This window comes from Sturnira hondurensis, unplaced genomic scaffold, assembly GCF_014824575.4.
Source record: "Sturnira hondurensis isolate 20B ecotype Veracruz unplaced genomic scaffold, ASM1482457v3 Scaffold0007865, whole genome shotgun sequence".
Classification (NCBI taxonomy): domain Eukaryota; kingdom Metazoa; phylum Chordata; class Mammalia; order Chiroptera; family Phyllostomidae; genus Sturnira; species Sturnira hondurensis.
In genome coordinates this window covers 3,047,462-3,068,901 of record NW_028080496.1, presented here as the reverse complement: position 1 = coordinate 3,068,901, position 21,440 = coordinate 3,047,462, and the positions used below count along the sequence as shown (strand labels likewise).

Below are 21,440 nucleotides of genomic sequence, written 5' to 3'. Positions count from 1 at the left end.
TGCAAAAAATTTAGACCTCTCAGCACGTCTAGCTGCTTCTGCTGCTCTTAAAGGAGAAAACCAGCATGAAGAACACAAACAGCCCTGGCTGATATGGCTCAGTGGATTGAGCGCTGGCCTGTGAACCGAAGGGTCGCTGGTTCGATTCCCAGTTGGGGCACATGCCTGGGTTGTGGGCCAGGTCCCCAGGTGAAGGTGTGTGACAGGCAACCACACACTGATATTTCTCTCCCTCTCTTTCTCCCTCCCTTCCCCTCTCCCTAAAAGCAAATAAATAAAATCTTCCAAAAAAAATTTAAAAAGAACACAAACATCCTGAACACGGAGACGCCCAGTACGATATTCCCCTTCACAGTTACAACACTTCACCCCACATCCTCATGTCAGTTTTACATAATAACAGTGTCCTAAAAAGTCACATAATGTAATGGAAAAAGTACCGGGCTGGGAATGAGTAGGCACAAGTTCAAATTCAACTTCCAGTATGAATCCGGTGTGTGATGAAATGTCTGAAGTAACATTTTAGAAACGTCTCATGAAAATGATTCAGATAGAAAATCTTATTTAAAGTTGAATCCATATTACGGGCGGAAAAGTTATGCGTTGTTTTAGAGTTTTCAGTGGAGTGTATAGTGTAGCCTTCCCTCTTTAAATGAAAATCCACTGGACTCTAAGACTCATGAACTCAGGGAGAATAAATAAAAGTCCTCACCAGTGTCCACTGAGAGCCTCGCGTATACTAATAACATCAATGAACATCTCAAAGGTGGTTAGGTGAGCCAGCAGCCAGCAGCCTGAGTTAGGTTGGCGGTACGCAGAGGCCCCAGCAAATGGGACTCAGTAAATTAGACACCAGAAGGGCACTCTACAGATGGACATGAGCAGACACTGACAGCCTGGCAATAGGGAAGGGTATAAAAAGTATCTTTAAAAAAATTTTTTGAGCCCTGGCTTGAGCACTGGCCTGTGAACCACACGACTGAGGTTCGATTCCCAGTCAGGGCACATGCCTGGGTTGCTGGCCTGGTCCCCAGGAGGAGGTGTGTGAGAGGCAACCACACATTGATGTTTCTCTCCCTCTCTCTTTCCCTTCCCCTCTAAAGATAAATAAATAAAAATCTTGAAAAATTTTTTAAAAAATGTTTTGAAAAAGTGTCAAAGAAACAAACCACAGAAACTCAATAAAGTAGTCTACAATTTTTGCAAATAACCTGTATACCTCAGTATTAATGTAAACACAAATGTGTATAACATATTACACTCACAGAACGGATCAGAACTTATACATACAATCTGAGAACACCCCACAGGTGTTCTGAACACATATCCAAATGTATGCATCCACAGTGGCTAATAATTTTCTCTGCGAAGTACAAGGGTAAATCATGCTGTGATTAAGCGTTTCTCTTTAGAGTAAAATGCTCAAGACAGAACCTACGTAATACGCTGCCCTCTAGGGAGGTTTCGTGTCTATTCAATAAACTCCCCAGAGCAGAGGGGCTGCGTTTGCTCCAGGAAGTGCTTCCTCTTTCATTCCTACTTTAAAACAGGAAAGGGGCTGTCTGATCTGATTTTGCCAATAAATGACTTTGAACTGAACTTAAAACTTAATTTTCGGAGATTTTGGGTTTCTTTTGAATTTAGGACAAAGATTTGTGGGTCTATTTAATCCCCAAATCAGTTCTTAAAAGAAACAATACAACATTAAAATAAAGTATACATATCTGTTTGGACTAATGGAGAAGTGGGGTTCTTATCGGGGAATGGCATGTCACCCACAAGCATCACGTGGCGTGAGTGGCGTGCAGTGACCGACAATGACTGACTCGGAATAATGCCATCAAGAGGTAAGGGGGGTGGGGGCAGGGAGGGAGAGCACAGGGAGGTGAGGCTTCTCTGTCCCTGCTGATGGGAAAGGCAGCTGGGGCCTCATCCCGCACAGTGAGGCGGGAACCTGCCTGGGAAACGATTGGCTTGTACGGCAGAGAGGGTCCAGGCACACACGCTTCCTACGCATTCTCAAGTGTCGCCAACGCCCCCTTCACCAAAAGCACTATTAAGGGAGGAGAGAAATCAGAAATCACCAAGCTGACCACAGTGCTCTGTGCATACTTTCTAAGCACAGAGTGCACACTGAAGAGAAATGGACACCAACAGCCAACTTCCTCTCTCTCTCTGATTCCATCACGAGAAAGGCACAGCCAACTCTTCGGCTCGTCTCCGAGACCGTGAGGACCTGGGGCCCGGGTCACACTGCAGGGACTAGTGACTGCTGAGAGGAACCTGGCCAGCTCAGCCTCCGCGCTGCCAAAGTGCAGGGACCCCCTGCACTTGGTTATCCACACAGACAGACCTCTGCGAGCACGGATTTTATCAGAATTAATCTGATCTTAGCTCAGATACATACATTTCCAATTGCTACAATCTGAAAATTCCCCTAGGGATCACCCATTCCTCAGCCTTTTTAAAGACTTCTCCTGTTACCATTGTTGGTCCAACATCGAGTATGCCCCGTGCCCTGGAGGGGAAAATGTAGGACATGACCTCTGTCCTTAAGATGCTAACAATGCAACAGGGAGAAAAGGTTAAACATATGGAAGAAACAACACATAACTAAAACCCAACACTAGTAAGACAAACAAGAGCACAGCCTGGGGTTTAGCTCAGGCAGGAGCCGGGGTCGCTGGGTATCTCAGAACCTCGCAGAGACGGTGGGAATGGAGTGGGAATGGAGCCGCCACTGCATGGCCTCCGCCAAGACAAACACAGTCTCTGATAAAGGGCAAGTGCCACTTCCGTTTGACACTTATTTATAGGGCAGAAAATATCCCCTGGAGCTGAAGGAGGGGGCAGGGAGATTGGTTACCACGTCTGATGTAGACACACATTTGTTGTTTACCAACTGTGGGCCAGGCATCTCAGTGCTAGAGACGCAAAGGTAAGTGTGGAATAAAGAAAATCGTTCTTGCCTCCAAGGCGTCCACAAAAAGCAAGTTCTGGGCAAGAACAAACAACCAGAGTACAACGTATCAAGCACATACTTGAAGTGAGAGGAGCAAAAGCCAGAAGTAGCTAAGTTTGCCTCAGACATAAAAAGTTTAAAAATGTATCAATGGAGAGGTAACACTCTGAGCTAGCAGGAGAAAGGGCCTTCCGGCAAAGGCCCCTCTGCACTGCCTGAGCAGTGAGAACACTACCGCACAGCTGCAGGGGAGGGAGTGGCTAGAGGTGAGGCTGGAAGGGGCCGTCAAAATGTTTTACGGAGGGTCTGATGTGAGCAGGGCTGTTTTGGAGAGACAGCTCAGGGACAGCAGGGCAGATGGCCCAGAAGGAAGGGAGCCCACAGGGGAAATGCCTAGAACGGAAGTTAATACGTGAGTCGACAGAAGAGATTCCCCAGTTAGTCCTCAGTTCTATCTTTCTTTTGTGGGTTTCTCATGGCTTCAGGGGAAATCAAGGATTTGATCACACTGAGGACAAGAGGCTTCTTATGGGTCAGCATTATACGTGCATTCATGTCAATATAATTACCATTAAGCACACAGACTTAGAAGGGGAAGCCCTAGCAAGAAATCTCACACTCGGTCCCGCCCCCTCCATCAGTCCATGGACACCAGGTAGATGCGGGGGCTCTGCAATATTGTGATCAACACCCACACCCGTCCTCCACCGCCCCACAGACGGCCCTCTTCCCTCCAATTCCATACTTTGTGGATTCTAAGAATCAGGAATCTGAAAAGAAGTCATCTTCCAAGTTTACTATAAAATTGTGAAAAAAAACCTTACTTTGTGTCAGTTGCTAGTTATTTGCGTTGGCATAAAAATTATTTAATGAACAAATGTCTGGCTGAGGATGTAGAAAACGAAATGGATTATAAATCAACCGCTTGATATTTACTGGTATGATTTGAAGATGTTGACAAAATTGGATCGAACTACTAGAGCATCAAGACATAGTCTATTTTGTATATAATTCAGCTTAATCAGCTTGAAACAAAAAGGTAAACTAAAATTTTTCCATTGTAAATACTCTTTATAACTTTAAGAGATTTTTAATTAAAAAGAAAGAGACTGTTCTCTGTGTCTACGTACAGAGAGACGTAGACAAAATTTGTCTACGGCAAATTTTGTCACAAAAATCAGTTACCTGAGCGCGTGAATACAATAGATGCATCTCGGCATGTTCTTCCGGTCGTAGATGTCTGTGGTTTCCGGGTAAAAAATCTAAGGAGAAACAAAAGAAGCAGAGTAAGGTAGCCATCCATTGGGTTTCTTTCTGATCTTTTCACCAATCACCAATACTAGGAGTAAAACACTGGACAATTAGAAAACACTGTTGGCATTCAGCAAATAACATCATGAGGGTGAAAAGACATTTGGTCCTAAGTAACACAAGAGATAAAGTGCTATAGTAACAGAATGAAAAACACCACTTGAAAAGGCCTTCTTTGGTCTACCCACTGAATCTCCCCAGGCACCTGAAAGTGACTGCAAACTCAGACCAGGGTAATTCAAACCCAAGTTCTAGTCCAGTTTAAAACACTGGTTTTGAAGGACTGCAGTCCTGCTGGTTACTCCCTACCCTGCAGTACAGACTGAGCAGTAAGGCAACAATGAGCACTGAATGAGCACCTTCAGGCTATGCAAACCAACATTTAGACACTGGAAAACACTCCGAAGTACTAAGCTGTGTTATACTGCTCGGGGGAGCCGGAAGGATATACGCAGGTGGAGTGGCCAGAATAGAGGACGCATGGGGATGGGACTGTGGGAGGTGGGTGGTTTTCCTGGGTAGCCCTTAGGACAACTAATCAGTTACTGGGGTGAACACCTATCTGACTCCTCCCACAGACTATAAGCCGCTAGAAGGCAGAGGCCAAGTCTGAGTTGCTCATTGCTGTATCTTCGATGCCACGCCCAGAGCCAAGGTCATGGACGGAGCACTATGTTTGATGAATTTATGAATGAGGGCCAGTGGGATCGGAGTAGGTTGGGATTGGGGACAACCTCGAATTTCAAAACCTGTTCTCATGGTAATGAGGTGCCACACAATTCATTCTGTAATTTAGGGGAGAGGGGAGGAATAACTATGGATTGGAGAAGTAAAAAACAGAAGGAGGAGGTAACTAGCAGGATTCTGACAAGGCAGCCAAGAGAACCCCAGACCTTGGGGTCTGCTGCAGCCGTCACCGCCCTGTGTTCGATTCTGTGTTTTTAGGCTCTTCCCACAGTAACCGGGGCTCCCCACTAGAAAGAACCTCCCGTCTTGAGAAACGGGATGTATCAGAACTATCCTTTTTAAAAATTCTTTATGTATTTATCTTTATAGAGAGGGGACGGGAGGGAGAAAGAGGTGGAGTGAAACATCCATGTGAGAGAGAAACAGCAACTGGCCGCAGCTCCTACGGGCCTCGAGGGGAGACCCAACCCACAACCCGGGCACGTGCCCTGACCAGGGGATGGAACCAGGGCCTTTCCCTTCGAGGACCGATGCCCAACCAGCTGAGCCACACCAGTCAGGGGAGAATCACCTTTTCAGATCATGCTTCCAACTACCTACATGCTCACTTCCCAAGACTGAGCTGTCCTCTCCTGAAAGGTGAAAATCAGCCAGTGAGTCAGCCTTCAGAAAACAGCAGGGCAGCCCTGGCTGGTGTAGCTCAGTGGATTGAGCACGGGGCTGCGAACCAGAGGATCGCAGTTCGATTCCCAGCCAGGGCACATGCCTGGGTTGCAGGCTGGTTCCCTGCAGGCCAACTCCCAGCAGGGGACACATGAAAGGCAACCATACATTGATATTTCTCTCCCTCTCTCCTTCCTCTCAAGATTAATAAATAAAATCTTTAAAAAAAAGAAAGAAAACAGCAGGGCAGACATTTCAGGCAGTAATAGAAAAAACAAGGCTGGTAGGTAGCATGGAGTCAGATTACATGGACCTTGAACATCAGCCGAGTCTGAACCTGATATGCAGGCCACAGAGAAGCCCTAACTTTGGAGCCAAGGATTAAAAACAGAGCCTCAGCGCCTCTGGAAGACTGACTGGAGACAAGACACAGGGTGCACTGAACAGTGGGGAGGTAGAAGCTAGGGAGGCGGGCTGACAGGCCGGGTGGACAGACAAAAGGGACACTTCAAAGAAATGAGGAAGGCTGGGGGAGTGACTCCATCTGAGACGCCAAGGTGACTCCCCGGTGCTGAGACTGGATGGCCGGAAACCGGCAACAAAGTTCCACGTATTACAGACGAGGGGAAGTTAACGCAACGGAAGAGGTAGGTTTAGATTGAGAAATGAGACATTTCAGGTGATAGAAAGCTGTCCCAGTAGAAATGTCCAATCGAAGGTACTCTGTTTATCTTAAAGGAGCCTTCAAAATAACTGAAATCTTGAGAATGAGAGAATGTAGAGCTGAGGTAAGGCTTGTACCCTAAGGAATGTCCACCTCTGGGATATGGAAGGTAGAATGGAGGACCAGACTAGCGGGGCAGACTGACAACAATTTAAAAAATTAAACTCATTCCCTGGCTGGCGTAGCTCAGTGGACTGAGCGCGGGCCTGCGAACCACACGATCGCGGTTCGATTCCCAGTCAGGGCACATGCCTGGGTTGCAGGCCAGTTCCCAGCAGGGGACAAATGAAAGGCAACCATGCATTGATATTTCTCTCCTTCCCTTCCCCTCTGAAGATAAATAAATAAAGTCTTTTAAAAAATTAAACTCAAAATAACTAAATACTTCATGGAGGAGGTGGTCACCTGACTGTTTATAATAAACAGTCACAAAGGAAAAGAGCCAAAAAATAATCACAGTGAGTTTCTACTAACTGGCATGTACCATATGAAGAGATTAGGCAAGATATCCCAATAAATTCCACGGACCTACTGTCAGGACCTGAGTCGTGTTGGGTGGACACTGCAAAACAGAGCCCTGAAAACCCGCTGTCCCTCCCCGAAAGCCTTGGGAATTCCGTATTTGTTGCAACTGTGGCCCCAGACAATTCACTCCCGTTGGTGAACCAGAAAGCCAAGCAACTGCCATCATTAAAAGATCATTTCATAGTAACAATACTAGGAGCAATGGCAACGATCCACAAAGCTCTCAGGACCATTTAAAAGAGGTTCAATCGTCACTGCCCAATGGGCAGAGCACAGAAAAAACAGGAACAGGAAGTTGCAGGTGCCAAGTAGCCATCACAACTTGAAGTATTGCATTTCCTGACATTTTTGTGGGGCCTCCTTCTCAAACCTACCAAAGCAAGGAAGAAAATGAACACTTCTCTGGAAAAAAAGAGGGGGTGGGGGGGTAGATAAAAGCTTGTGTTCTGCAAAGCCTCAGCTTTGGACCTAGCTCCCCTCAACAGACAGACATGCACCAAGCTCAGTCCTGTGCACATAAAATAGTCACTTCCCGGAGCATTTGCCACTCCCTAACACCCCACATCTCACTGTTGCGCGTGTTCAGGGTGGTCTGGCCGCAGACACGATTTTGTCGTCTTCATCTTCCTTTTTTTAGTCACAAAAATTTAGAGTCTATAGTAACGTATGAAGAAAAAAAAACAAATCCAGCCCCCCAATCTCATCCCGCAGAAATGAAAACTGTATCTCCTTACAGATTTTTCCCAAGAACACTCACTTTATTTTTACACAAAAATGGTGATCTCATCTTAGCCGCAACACAAATTCTTACCTTAGCCTGCTTGCTGTGTTTTCCCCGCTGAGCACATCACGGATAGCCCCCCTTGTCCCTACGGGGTGATGTCAGCCTTTTCAGCGGCTGCACGACACCTGGCCAGCTGTGGCACGACCAAGACCCCTAGTGACGGAGCCCGTGGTCTGCTATCAATGTTTCTGCCATAAGCAAGGCTTGAAACCCCTTGTGACTACATCTCTCTGTGCTTGTCTGATGGCTGGGTGGGGGGATAAACGCCTAGAAGTGGGATTCTCAGGCCAAAGGTACGAGGCCGGGCGGGTGGGGAAAGGTGTCCCTGCCTCCAGCACAGCCTGTGCGGCTGCAGGGGACCCAGGCCACCAGAGGGGGTGATCACACTCAGAGCCATACTAAGCTAACTCCTCAGCAAGGCACTCAAGGACACACTCTCCCGTTATGACACTGCAGCCACCACTCCCAGCTCGTCAGGTGGCATACACTGCGCACGGAACATCAGTTACGCCTCAGTACAGCCGGGGAAAAACCTACCGTCACCACCACAACTGCAGGGGAGTAAATGTCATTACAGTGCCGCAGCAATTGGAAATAGAAAATGGCCCTCCATACTCCCCCCAAATTTGGTTCTTCCAAAGCTGGAAGATGGCATTTTCTTTTCTTTTTTTTTTTAATTAATTTATTTATCTTTAGAGGGGAAGGGAAGGAGAGAAATATCAATGTATGGTTGCCTCTCTGAGTCCCCTGCTGGGAACTGGCCTGCAACCCAGGCATGTGCCCTGACTGGGAATCGAACCACGATCGTGTGGTTTACAGGCCTGTGCTCAATCCACTGAGCTACACCAGCCAGGGCGGAATTTCTAAAGTATTCTCTCATATTCCCTGAAGTCAAATTTTGATGTAACAGCTTTGTGAATGATAATTTTTTTAACAAAACAGAGAACTGTAAACTTTAACATGGTGAATTTTATGGTCTGTGAATTTCAACTGAATTCTACAACTTGAAGTAAAAGTAAATGATATCACAGGGAATTTCTCTAGGGTGGGGTGAAGCAGGGATGAGGAATACGAAACAAAAACTATTTTCTGAAATAAAGGGAAGAGATCTCAAGTATTTTTTTTTTAAAAAAAAACAAGCACCACAGATTCAGCTGAAAGTGAAGCACACTCTCCTGGCAGAATGAGAACCTCACGCCCCAAGGGCCCCAGCGGAGCCAGGACAGGACCCGCACGGCGCCGCTCACCTTGGGCAGGCCGATGTCGTCCATGGCGTTCAACCACTGAATCACGTTGTCTGTGTGCCGGAAGTGGAGGCCGGTCGCCTGCAACAAACAGGGGAATGTCAGGCACTGTTGGCAAGAGGGACACAGATGCTAAATAAAAACCCTCTTAAAAAGTTTCCGTGTGAGACTCCCCTAAAATTCAATGTCTGTCCCCAGCGTTATGCTCACGTTCCAAACCCAAAAAGCCAGACCCACAGCTCCGCGCCTCTCACTGAAGAACAATCGGGAGTCTCCCTGCACCTAGTGCACGCGGCAGAACGTGGCCTTTAGAACTCAGTTATCCTGGGTTCTGTTTCCTGCGTGNGCCCCAGCGGAGCCAGGACAGGACCCGCGCGGCGCCGCTCACCTTGGGCAGGCCGATATCGTCCATGGCGTTCAACCACTGAATCACGTTGTCTGTGTGCCGGAAGTGGAGGCCGGTCGCCTGCAACAAACAGGGGAATGTCAGGTACTGTTGGCAAGAGGGACACAGATGCTAAATAAAAACCCTCTTAAAAAGTTTCTGTGTGAGACTCCCCTAAAATTCAATGTCTGTCCCCAGCGTTATGCTCACGTTCCAAACCCAAAAAGCCAGACCCACAGCTCCGCGCCTCTCACTGAAGAACAATCGGGAGTCTCCCTGCACCTAGTGCACGCGGCAGAACGTGACCTTTAGAACTCAGTTATCCTGGGTTCTGTTTCCTGCGTGGCCATCTACGAGTGGGCAGTCACCTCGCCCTGCTGAGTCCAAGGGTCGTCCCACCTGTAACACCTACTTTACACATTTGTTGTAAAGACTAAATGAGAAAACATACAAAAGGCTCTCAGTGTGGTGTCTGCCAGACAATACAAAGTGATACATATTATTAAACATATTTAAATACCAGGGTTTGCACGCTACCAGTACAGATAGTCCCCTCTAAACCTCCATGTCTGATATTTTTTAGGAAGATTTACCCTCACACGGGGTTGAGGTGGGACTATGGTTTTCATTGTTGCCGCAGTCTCCACTCTTCCTTAATGTCCAGCTATTCCGTCATACCTTTTCCAGACTCTCAACAGAACAGCTCCAGAGTGGTCTTCAGAACTGCTCATTTAAAACTCAATATGTAAGTATTTGCTTTTTGATTAAGAAAAGTTTCTATTTGAGATTTCAATTTGACATAGGGTCTATACCGTCTTGTTTTCCTTTATATTGAAACATAAAAATCTCTTTTGATTGTATCTTCATCCTTAGCTCATTCTGAGTTGGGGCCAAATACTTACAATCAACCCCTTTAACATTTGCTCCTGGCTTTGCAGTCTTCTGCTGTCTCTTACGGCGCCCTTTCTTCAAACAAGAGCTCACCGGAAAGCCCCCCCCCCCCGCCCCGGCCAGAGGCTCTGTGGACAACCGATTCCGGTCCCTGTCAGCCTGACTGGGCATTCAGTCCTCTTCTCCAGGGCCCTGGGCCACGACAGTCAAGCCCTTGTACTTATCTCCATGTTCTGAAACTGGATCGCCTTCCCCTTTATCTCGAATTCTCATATCACAGGATGATCTTTTTTCCTAAAATTGCTTTCAATTTGCCAATGAATCTCAGTGCTCGGTTAAAATTAGATGTAAAGTAATAGTTCCCCTAGTTACTTCCTCTACCTTCTAAGAAATAAAAAATTTCATTAAGGCCCTCAATACCCACCATCATAAGAAAATGAGCCCAAAATACCGACGGCTAATGTTCTTTTACTTCCACATCGTGACTTTGAGCTATTTTCTCCACTCAACTGGTAGAGAAAATAAACACATTTCTCAATACCTCTCACACACAATAAAGTCTGCGGACCTTCCCTCCTAGGTTGACGAACCCTCAGGCAGCGAGCAGGGAAGGGCTCACCTTGTACCTAGTCTGTTCGCGGTCGTAGATCTTCTTCAGGGACACGACTCTGGGGGAGAAGAAGTTCCCCAGCTTGGCGAGGTAGACCCCGTTCCGGAGCCCCTCCTCCAGCTCCGTGGTAGGAGGCAGGTCTTCCCCGAGACAGGCTTCCATCCACCTGCACCGAGGGAGAGGGGACTTGAGAAAAGGCAGGAAGGTCTGAAGCGTTTCCTACAAAATTCAAGCTCCGCTTCCATTCTCCTCTGAGAGGCTTAGGAGGATAATAAACAACAGTCTTTTAAGATCCAGTTTCACATAAATCCTTGTCCTTGCCCAGTCAGATCTCAGAGGCAGGGAACTTAGGAAAATTCCTGAGCATGAATGACACCTTCTTCTCTACCCTGCTTTCCGCTCCTGGGCAGCGGAGCCAGCTGGCTCCCCAGGTCCTAACTGCCCCGTGAACCTCAGATCCTTTCCCTCAGTCCTTAAGTTACTCCTTCAGAGTTCCTAAGAAAAACGACTTGTAACTGAGGCCACCATCTCAACTGTTCAGAAATTTAAGTTCATTGCTGAAGTTCTCTTCTGGTTTTACAGTTCAGAACCCACAGTGAATTTCTTGGTTCAGGGTTTTATGGTTGTTTTGGGTTGCCCAAACAGTCAATTATCCCAACTAAAATACTGAAGGGAACTCTAATGGAAGTGATAACAATGAACTGAGTGTTTTTCAGAGAAGAGGAGGTTGTTGGAAAGGGAAAAGGAAAACTACTTCCCCCACAAACACCTCTGACAAGATTTCAGGGAAGCCTAAGATGAAACAAACCACAGAGTTTAACTGCATGTGTTTTCTGCAAACAGAAAGGTACGTAACTGAAAATCATTTAGGGCAATGGTTTTAAACCATTTCTTGAATCACAGAAGCCTTTAAACATCTAAGAAATGCTCTACAGATCATCCCCCAGAAAAACATACATATACCTAAAATATATATTTCACAGATTTCATTCACTCCCCTAGATTAAAACCTCTCATTTAAAATTATCCCACTCAGCCCGGCTGGTGTGGCTCAGTGGATTGAGCACGGGCCTGCAAACGAAAGCGTCGCCCATTCGATTCCCAGTCAGGGCACATCCCAGTCAGGGCACATGCTTGGGTTGCAGGCCAGGTCCCCTGTGGGAGGCGGCGGGGGGGGGGGGGGGGGGGGGGGGGGGGGGCNTTTAAACCATTTCTTGAATCACAGAAGCCTTTAAACATCTAAGAAATGCTCTACAGATCATCCCCCAGAAAAACATACATATACCTAAAATATATATTTCAGAGATTTCATTCACTCCCCTAGATTAAAACCTCTCATTTAAAATTATCCCACTCAGCCCGGCTGGTGTGGCTCAGTGGATTGAGCACGGGCCTGCAAAGGAAAGCGTCGCCCATTCGATTCCCAGTCAGGGGACGTGCCTGGGTTGCAGGCCAGGTCCCCTGTGGGAGGCGGCGGGCGGGGGCGGGGGGGGGGGGGGCACGCACATGCTCCGAGGCAACCACACATTGATGTTTGTTTCCCTATCTTTCTCCCTCCCTTCCCCTCTCTCTGAAAATAAATAAAATCTTTAAAATAAATAAATACAATTATCCCGCTCAAATTTTGCAAGGCTGACGTTAGATGAACAACTTCCCTGTTGCTGTCAAGTTCTACAGAATGGTCACTCAACCTCATTTTCTAATCTGTGCTGTTTTTAAAGCGGGCAGCACGCTGCCTGACACACAGCGGAGTCCTAAATAAGCACTGCCTGGGCAGAGGAGTGGACCAGAGAACATGGGGGTTATGTCCTAAACTCAACGATAGTAAATGAAATTTTGTCTCCTGACTTTTCTTGCAGGTGGAACTTAAATGCTGGGAGGCGGGGAGGGGAACAAACAAGTTTTCCAGAAGAGATGCCACAGTAACTCAGTTAGACAGCAGTCTGTGACGGTCACAAAACCCATCCCACACTCCCGGGAGGGCCTGAAGACCAGGGGGCAACGTGGAAGAACGCAGGCCACCAGCAGGGAAAACGGTCCCAGTCTCAGGACACATCTCATCTAACAATCCCTCCGACACTTTCCTGCTAAAAGGACAAGCGAACGGCTCCTGGCGGGCCGGCTCTCGGGGGTCAGTCTAACTCGTGACAGTGACCGGGGGCAAACCTGGGCCAACTCTAGCGTCAGCCACAGGTCTTCATGAAATGGTATGAAGAAAAAATTACTTTTCTCCTCAAAATGAGGTGAACACACAGAAAAAAGCGATGAAGGAACAGCACAGTAAGAGACTCGCTCAGCCTTGGAGCAGAGCCAGTCGCCCAGGCTGGGCGGGCTTTCCTCTCTTCTGGGTTTACTTGGTTCATACCAAAGTGGACGGAGGCTCGAGGGCTCCTGCAAGCCCTGTCTGCGCCTCCCCCAGCATCACTGCAGCAGGACAGGCCGCTAGAGGAAGTCGGTCAGTACCGTGAACCAGAACACCCTGCACGTCACACGAGTGTGAGGCCAGAGAGAGGCCCACTGTGGTGGAAGCAGCGAGCAGAGTCAAAGGGGCCGAGGAAACTGACTGACAGGCAGGCCGTTGGCGATAAGGCCAGAAGCAACAACAAGTGCTGGGGAGAAGCGGAGAAAAGGCAACCCTCGTGCACAATTGGGGGCCTGTAAATTAGTGCAGTGACTATGAAGAAAATGGGGAGGTTCCTCAAAAAACCAGAAATGGCACTGCCGTAGGATCCTGCCTTTCCACTTCTGGGTATGCAGCCCAAGGAGAGGAAACGACCTCTGGTCTCAAAGAGGGAGCTGACGCCCAAGTCCGTGGCAGCGTCGTTCTCAAGAGCCAAGGTATGGGGACAGCCACCTGGCCCTCAGCATGCAAATGCAGAAAGAGGATGCGGAGTGCGCATGCGTCTGAGTGTGCGTAATGAAACACTATTCAGCCAGGAGAAAGAAGAAAACCCCGCCACCTGGACCGATACTGCACGGTCTCACTTACATGCAGAATCTTAAACACACCTGCCCCCAACCCCACACCTCACAGAAGAAGAAAAACCTCAACTATGGGAAATGCAGTGACTACAGTGGGTAACACTATATTGTGTAACTGAAATTTGCGGAGAGAGTAGAAAACAAATGTTCTCACCAAAATGAATGAGTATGTGCGGTGACGGATATGGTAACTAACTGCATGGCCCTTTCACAGTGTGTGTGTGTATAACAACTCGTGACAATGTGCACTTAGAATATCTTACAGTTTTGTATGTTAATTATTCCTTGATTAAGCTGAAATAAAAAATTAAGCAATCTGTGCACAAAAGAAAAAAATCATTGGCCAGCACCACTTTTTAGTAAGTCTCATGTTTAACGCTGTCTTAAAACGATCCTCACAGAGTCTCACGGTTGGAGAGCTCACTAAAGACCCGCTAGTCCACACCAGCTGCCCCATTGCCCTCTCCCCTCCCACTTCGCTCTCACTTTAAGGCGCCAGTGCTCCCAAAACACCCCAGTCAAACCAGGACACAGGCTCAGCACCGCCACTGCTGGCAGGTCAAGTGCACGTGCAAGGCTTGTCTGCAAGGCTATGACAGCTTTCTTTCATCCCAGTCACGGGGACCCTGAAGGGTTTTCCAAAGGGGGATGCCCTGAGCAGATCCGTGTTTCAGAACATCATTCTGACAACAAGGTGGGGTTTGCACATTTTTCTTCAAGTGCGATGTTTCTACAAGTACAAATATTTTAACAAATAAGTCACAAAAAAAAAAGTTCTGAGAATATCCTACCGAGTGGTGATGGGCCATGAGCACCCAACCTGGGATCGGGACTCTCAGCCACGGTCACAGGAAAACTCCCATTTCCTTCTTTTTTTGTGTGGTTTTTTTTTTGAGACCTGTGCCCCAGAGCTCGAGGATAGAACCAACAGACTGAAAACTGTCAGCACCAAAGACATGATGCCGAAGGGGCGGGAGCCCTTTCCCTCACCCTCTGTACATTACGGGGACTGGGCCCATTCCTGACACCTGCCAAAACTCACATTTCTGACAGAAGTTCTCAGAAGAATGGGAGCAAATGGAGAGACAGTTCTTAGGCCTCCTCTCACCACAAGGGGTAGAAGCTTTCAACATTTTATTCTCCTCAATGGGTCGTTTTCCGTATGGTAACACTCTCCCCCCTCAAATAATCTCTAACACCACGTGACAGAGAGTAAGCTGAACACTTGGCATGAATTATCTCACCTGACACTTACAAAACCCCATAAGTGAAGTAGTATAATGGGCTCCTACAACTAACCTGCCCAAAAATACCCAACGGGTTTGCAAGTGGCTGAGCTCACTCCTGAACCCAAGTTGGTGTGATTCTGAAGGCCCAACGCCATTGCCACAACACATTGCCAGCATGGGAGATGACGGCTACCACCTGGCGAACACCCAGGAACAGAGACTCCGGTTCTGCAGCTGGAGCCCCTGAGGCACCGCGCACCACAGTCCAGGGCCCATGGTACCGAGCACCCTGGGAAGGGGACACAGTTGGCATGACATTGAGTTGGCTTACATAAACGCCTACCTTTCTTTTTTATGACTACACAGTTCTTCTCAAAAATAACCCTTATCCACCTTTCATATTTAAACTTTTTATAAAACTTTGTTTTACACATATTTTAAATCAATTTATCCCCCAAATCATCTACCCTGACAGCTACATGTCCACTTGGGAAAGAGTTTTAATGGGCAGCTCTGGGCAACATGCACTAAAGGCGCTGAACACCAGTCCCCACCCCTGTAGAGGTCACCTTCTTGGAACAGAGATGCTTCACCCACTGGCTGCAACAGGAGGCGACATCTGAACTTTGTGAGCTCAACTGTATTCAGGGGTGAAAAACGGGAAGAGGAGACGGTTAAGAAACGAGCGGCACGCTGAAGGAACAACAGGGCATGGCGCTGGGGCGCCCGGCGAGATGCGCCTGGAACACGGCGTTTTCCGTTTTCCGCAGGCTGTAGGGACCGCCACGTGTTCAGACAGAACAGTCACGGGGACAATCACCGGGACAACAGCACGGAAGGACTCCAGAAGGAAATATTGGGCAACTGTTTCAGGAATCCAAGTGAGAGAGTTGAAGGCCTTCAACTAGGGTAATGTTGGAAACGGAAAGAAAAACGGTGACTCATCACAGGAAGAACCTCTCCGTGCCAGCCCAGATTGCTGGGGGCGGGGTCAGCAGGGCGCAGGGGAGGGGCGGGTTCTGCAGACGACGAAGAAGGACAAAAAGGCAAAGTTACTGACATTAAACCTCCAATGCATTAGAGATTTTAAAAATAAACAAATAAAAGGAGGGAAAAATATAGGTAAATGGCTGTATAATCTTGAAATGGGAAATACCTTTCCAAACAAGGCTATGGAAGCAGAAATCATGAAGGAAGAGGGGGAAAATTTTGCTACATAAAAAGCAGCTAGCCCTGGCTGGTGTAGCTCAGTGGATTGAGCGCGGGCCTGCGAACCAGACGATCGATCGCGGTTCGATTCCCAGTCAGGGCACATGCCTGGGTTGCAGGCCGGTTCCCTGCAGGCCAACTCCCAGCAGGGGACACACAAAAGGCAACCATACATTGATGTTTCTCTCCCTCTCTCCTTCCCCTCTAAAGATAAATAAATAAATAAAATATTTAAATAAATAAAAAAATAAATAAATAAAAAGCAGCTAAACTTCTATATGGCAATTTTTAAAAATGAAATTAAAAATTTAAATAAAAAGATAAACTGTGGGGAAAATCTGTAGCATACAACAAGGAACTAGTAATTTGCTATAATCTTTGTAACGTATATATGCATTTTAAATGCTTAAAATAAATAAAATGAGAAATATTTCCCTAGGGAAAAAAATGGGTTAGAAACACAAAAGTTCACAAAAGTATACAAATGGTCAGTAATTACAGGAAAAAATTTTAAACTCATTACTAATCAAAGATATGCAAATTAAACAAACAACACCATTGTCAGCTATCAGACTGGCAAAGGTACAAAAGAATGATAGCAACTTAGCCTTGTCCAATATGTGGGGAAACTCCACATTCTCACACTGTTCCAGAAGAAAATCTGGCAGCCTGTACCCTCCATAGTAAACTTGCAGAAACTTCTATAAAAGGAAAAAGGCTGCTTTATTTTTAAACGATGATTTGGTGACTTGTGGTTGGATGACTAAGGAAAAGATGACGCCATGAAGCGAGCCTGGGGACTCCAGGAGAAGTGGGCCAGAAAGACAATAAATCCTTGCCCGAAACCCGCCTCAGGCCAGTAAGTCCAGGGGCCTGCGGGCAGCTGGGACTACGGTGGGGTCCGACAGATTCAGCAGGGACCAGGGTGGAAACCCGGGCGTGAACAATGGCCCCACGGGAGTGGCTGGGCTCCCTGGAGAAGCAGGCTGCACCGAAACGAAAATGGTCAAGGCCTGCGCCTCAGAAAGGGGCCTTTAGGAGACAAATATTACAGAGAAAGGACAGTCACTGTAATAAATAGAACAGAAATCATGAGAGAACCGCATGATGGCAACCAAGAAGGAAAATGCTTCAAGAAGCTGGACGAGGTCACCAGCTTCAAGGCGCTGCGGAGAGAAAAGATCGTGGCAGATAAGGAAGAATGTCACCCGTGACCCCAATAAGGGGAGTCGCAGTGCGGGGAGGCAGATTACTACAACTAGAAAAGCAACCAGGGGCAGGGACTTGAAACTAAAGCAATGTAGACTTCTTTTTCAAGAGTTTGAACCAGAAAGAAAGGGTTAATCTGAGAAGATGGCATGTCCAAGGAAGAAGTGTCTGTCTGTCTGTCAGCCTGTCCCTCTTTCTCCTTCTCTTATGACTGTAGAAGAGGCACTAATTTGCAGTCTGCAAGGAAAGAATAAGTGAAGGACGGGCTGAAGACATGACAAATAAAGAACAGAAGGAAGCAAGGCTCTGCAGCTAGCTGGGGAAAGGAGCGTGCCCACTTCTTCCTTGAGAAAAGAGGGAAGGAAATGAGAACAAGCAAGAATGACATTTATCTAACCAACCTCTCTGAACTTCAGTTTTCTGTCTGTAAAACAGGGGTAGAGACAGCAACTATTCTTACAAGACGGTTGTAAAGTGAGCTAATGTACACAAGCACTAGCAGGCTCTAAGCAACACCTATGTGCTCGTGTACGTATTTGTGAGTGCGTGTGAGAGACAGCGAGATCCCAGAAACGAAACCTGCTTCTAGAGCCTAACGCCCAGTTACTTGCGTAACGATACCTGTCTGCCTTGTCCTACTGACATTTGTCCGGAGGAGGACACATGTGTGGCCCTACCCATGCCACCACTCAGCAAGACAGAGGAATGGCTGTTTGGAGAACTCCACTGTAGTGACCCTAAAAAAGCCCGGACCAACCACGCAGGGAGAAAGGAATCGGAGTGTGAATCGGGGTCTGTGAAGAGGAAATCCGCCGACAAGTTCGGCGGAGCACATGACTGCAGCGGTTTCCCAGCTCTGTGCAATACAGAAGGGGAACCGACCAATGCCGGAACTGACTACTCCAAACCACTGACATTCGGTTCCTCCAGGGACGGCCACCCTGCCACCACACCCAGCTTGCACAGCCAAGGCCCCCAAAGGCCAGGGCTACCGGCGGCCACAACCTCCCCCAAGTGGGGCCATCTTTCCTTACAGTGAGGATTCCACTTCGCCACGAATACATCTGAGCACCATCTAGGCACAGGAAACAGCCTAGCAATTTCTTTAGTGTGGTAAGAGCAAGTCTGGACAGAAAGGAACACAGAGCATTCAATAAAGCATTCCTCGCCATATGAAGAGGGAGGGGCATTAGGGCTGGTTTCCCAGGGAAAATGGCCCTGAGGTCTTGAAGGGATCTGTGCATGTGCATGGGTGTGCGCGCGTGTGTGATGGGGGAGAACACTCCCGAGGGAGGAGTGTGCAGGCCTCTGAGGGATGTGAAGCAGAAATGAAATGATGGAATCTGACCTAAGCAGTCACTCCAAGTAGTGTGGGCTAGGAGGGGGGCCCGGAGGAGCTGAGAAAGTACCAAATGCCACCATCCGGGCAAGAAAGGATACAGGCTTGTTCCCCAAGCCATGCGAGCAAAACGAGAAACCTTATTATCTGCTTTTTAAAGAAACTTCTGAGCAAAAATTAAACCGATCTGATCAGCTATAGGAACGAGTGAAAAACAGAAGGGAAAGGCTTCTGAAGTAGCTTATTCAACCTCGATGCTTCCTGATACCTAATGCAGACCCACCTGAGCAAACCACGGGACTCTCTGAACTGGACAAAGTATGCCAAGCCCACTGGCCAAAATGAAACATCCAATTGTTATCACATTCCCAAGAGGCCACTGGAACGATGGAAGCTAGACGATGACAGTTGAGCCACTCAGCAAATTTACTAAAAATCATTAAGTTGTATATTAAAAATGGGAGAATTTCATACCAAGTAAACCATAATTCAGTGAAGTTTCTAAAAAGTCCCCGGGGCTCAGAGGTCAACTCCTCACTCCCTGACCCAGCCTTCAGAGGCAGAGCCTGCGAGACATCCCCATACTGGAGCAATCTTTCCACGTAGGAAGACCTTTTAACTTCAAAGGACAGGAAAAAATCTTCAAACCGTGTTAACCCTCGATGATAGCTCGAGTCTCCGCAGCTACACCCTAATCACGGCTGGTTCTGAGCAGCATTGGAGAAGGAAACAAAAAAAACCGGTCCTGAGTCCTCTGAAAGGAAAAGGCAGGCCTGCGCCCTCTGCAAAGCCTCTGCAAAGCCGTTCTCTGAGTCACCGCCCACGCAGCGGCAGCTGCTGGAGCCCAGGGGGACAGGCAGAGCCGGCAGAGCAAGTGCTACCTCAGAAATTTACCTTTCAGGTCTGGTGCTTGGTGAGGACATGCCGGGAGGAGGGGTTCACTGCAACACTCATTACAGAGGGCCCATGCCCTCGGAGGCTCACAAGACGTCAGGGAGGGGAAGAGTGTAGGCACTTACTGTAAGAAGCTGTAATACAGACCGTCGTGGGGAGGTGTGCTACGGAAATCCGAGAGGGGCCTCTAACTCAGACCTGGGGGAAGGGCGAAGTCCAGGAAAGCTTCCTGGAAGAGGTGCTAACCGAATTTATTTTCCTAGATAGGTAACATATTTACCCAGGTCAAAATTCAAAAATATAAAAAGGAAGAAAATTTCATGAAGTGAACAGGCAAGTGTCATATGCTGCTGAGATTAGGAAAGTGCCAAAAACGTTCCAGTGGGCGCAGCAATGAGGTCTCGGGTGAGCCCAGAAGGAGAAACTCCAGTTGGGGAGGAGGGCCCGTGAGTCACTCCCGCACGAGGTGAGGCAAAGCGGTGAGGGGGCAGGGAGTGAAGACGAGTTTTCCTGGAAGGAAGAAAGAAGGGACAGTAATTGCAGTGAGATCCAAGAGTGTATCTTGAAGTGGGGAGCATGTTTACACGCCAAGGAGAGAGAATCAGGAGGAAAAAAATGGAATAGGGACCCGAGGAGAACCAAAGGCAGAGTCCAAACCACAGACAGAGGGAAGGCCCTTCTCCCACTGCTACAGGGAAGGAGGTCAAGGCGGCACATTAAACTCGCTGGGACAAACGGGTTAGACCGAAAAACTGAGATCCTTGGTAGAGCACACAGACGTTCATCAAGCTGTAGTACGGACAGCTAGGGATGGAGAGGCCGACCGAGAACCAAAATTTGGTTACAAGTTTTGATCAGCCTCCCCCATCTCTGACCTCCTCCATGAACTCTTCCATGATCTACCGCTGGACATAATCTCTCCTTCCTCCAAACTTCCTCTAACTTCCCCTGGGGCACTTTGTACCTCTCTCTCTCTTTTTGAAGATTTTATGTATCTGTTTTGAGAGAGAGGGCAAGGGAGAGAGAAAGAGAGGAAGAAGAAACAGGACCAAACTTTGTATGTTTGTTTCTCTTTACCTCTTAACACAGTTATTTAAATGCAGAGGAGTGGAACCCTCTTCTGATTTATCTTGGAAGCTCTGGCGCTCTGCAAATAACTGCTGAATGACACACACTGTCCCTGGCCTCCACGATAACCAAACAACAGAAAAGAAAAAGACATTCCCCTAACTCTCAGCACCACAACACCGAAATTCTGCCGCCGCCACCACAATCCCCACGCTTTGCACCAATCCCACCGCACAATATTCCGGAGCATGCATTTCGTGGAAGGAGGGCGGTTGGATTCCAAGAAGTAGAAAAAGACCGCCTTGACCCTGAAAGAACGAGAAAGAATCAGGCAAACATCATGTAGCTAGGCTTCCCCTTCTCTCCCACACCTTCCCGTTGATCTTGCCAAACTCAGTCATAAAATAATCTTTCCTCTCCTGACCTCTCACACTTCAACTGCGGCATTTCCTTAGCAACCATTTATGGCCTGTGACATTAGCTAGACCTTCCACCCTCTGATGCCGAGTAACTTTTCAAATGGTCCCGCGCTGCCGGTCCATCAGTCTGTAAGGCCCCCGAGGGCAGGACTGCGAGGCACGTTCGCACTTTGGCATCTTCTCCGGTTCCACCAGAAAGTCCTGAACGGTGGGGAGCTCCCAACTGGTTCTCACCTGTTTCATTCCACTGAAAGTGTTTTCTCCAACTTTTTTAGCCATGTCAGAAAAATTTCTCTCTCTCATGA

The 21,440-nt window shown here is 47.7% G+C and overlaps 1 protein-coding gene and 1 pseudogene across 3 annotated transcripts in view; both read right to left on the bottom strand.

The window, feature by feature from the left end:
* Positions 1-21,440, bottom strand: part of IQGAP1 (IQ motif containing GTPase activating protein 1) — a 76,793-nt gene that overhangs the window by 38,829 nt on the left and 16,524 nt on the right. For 2 of the 3 annotated variants that reach the window (XM_037053558.1, XM_037053560.1), the window contains exons 3-5: positions 10,796-10,952; positions 9,289-9,366; positions 4,148-4,224 (exon numbers count right to left, since the gene is read on the bottom strand). In XM_037053558.1, coding sequence (XP_036909453.1) covers positions 4,148-4,224; positions 9,289-9,366; positions 10,796-10,952 — 312 coding nt within the window. Of the gene's footprint in view, positions 1-4,147; positions 4,225-8,903; positions 9,004-9,288; positions 9,367-10,795; positions 10,953-21,440 lie in introns of those variants that run through there. The other variant, XM_037053561.1, reaches the window with a different exon arrangement.
* On the bottom strand, positions 14,667-14,805 carry LOC118992141 (uncharacterized; annotated as a pseudogene).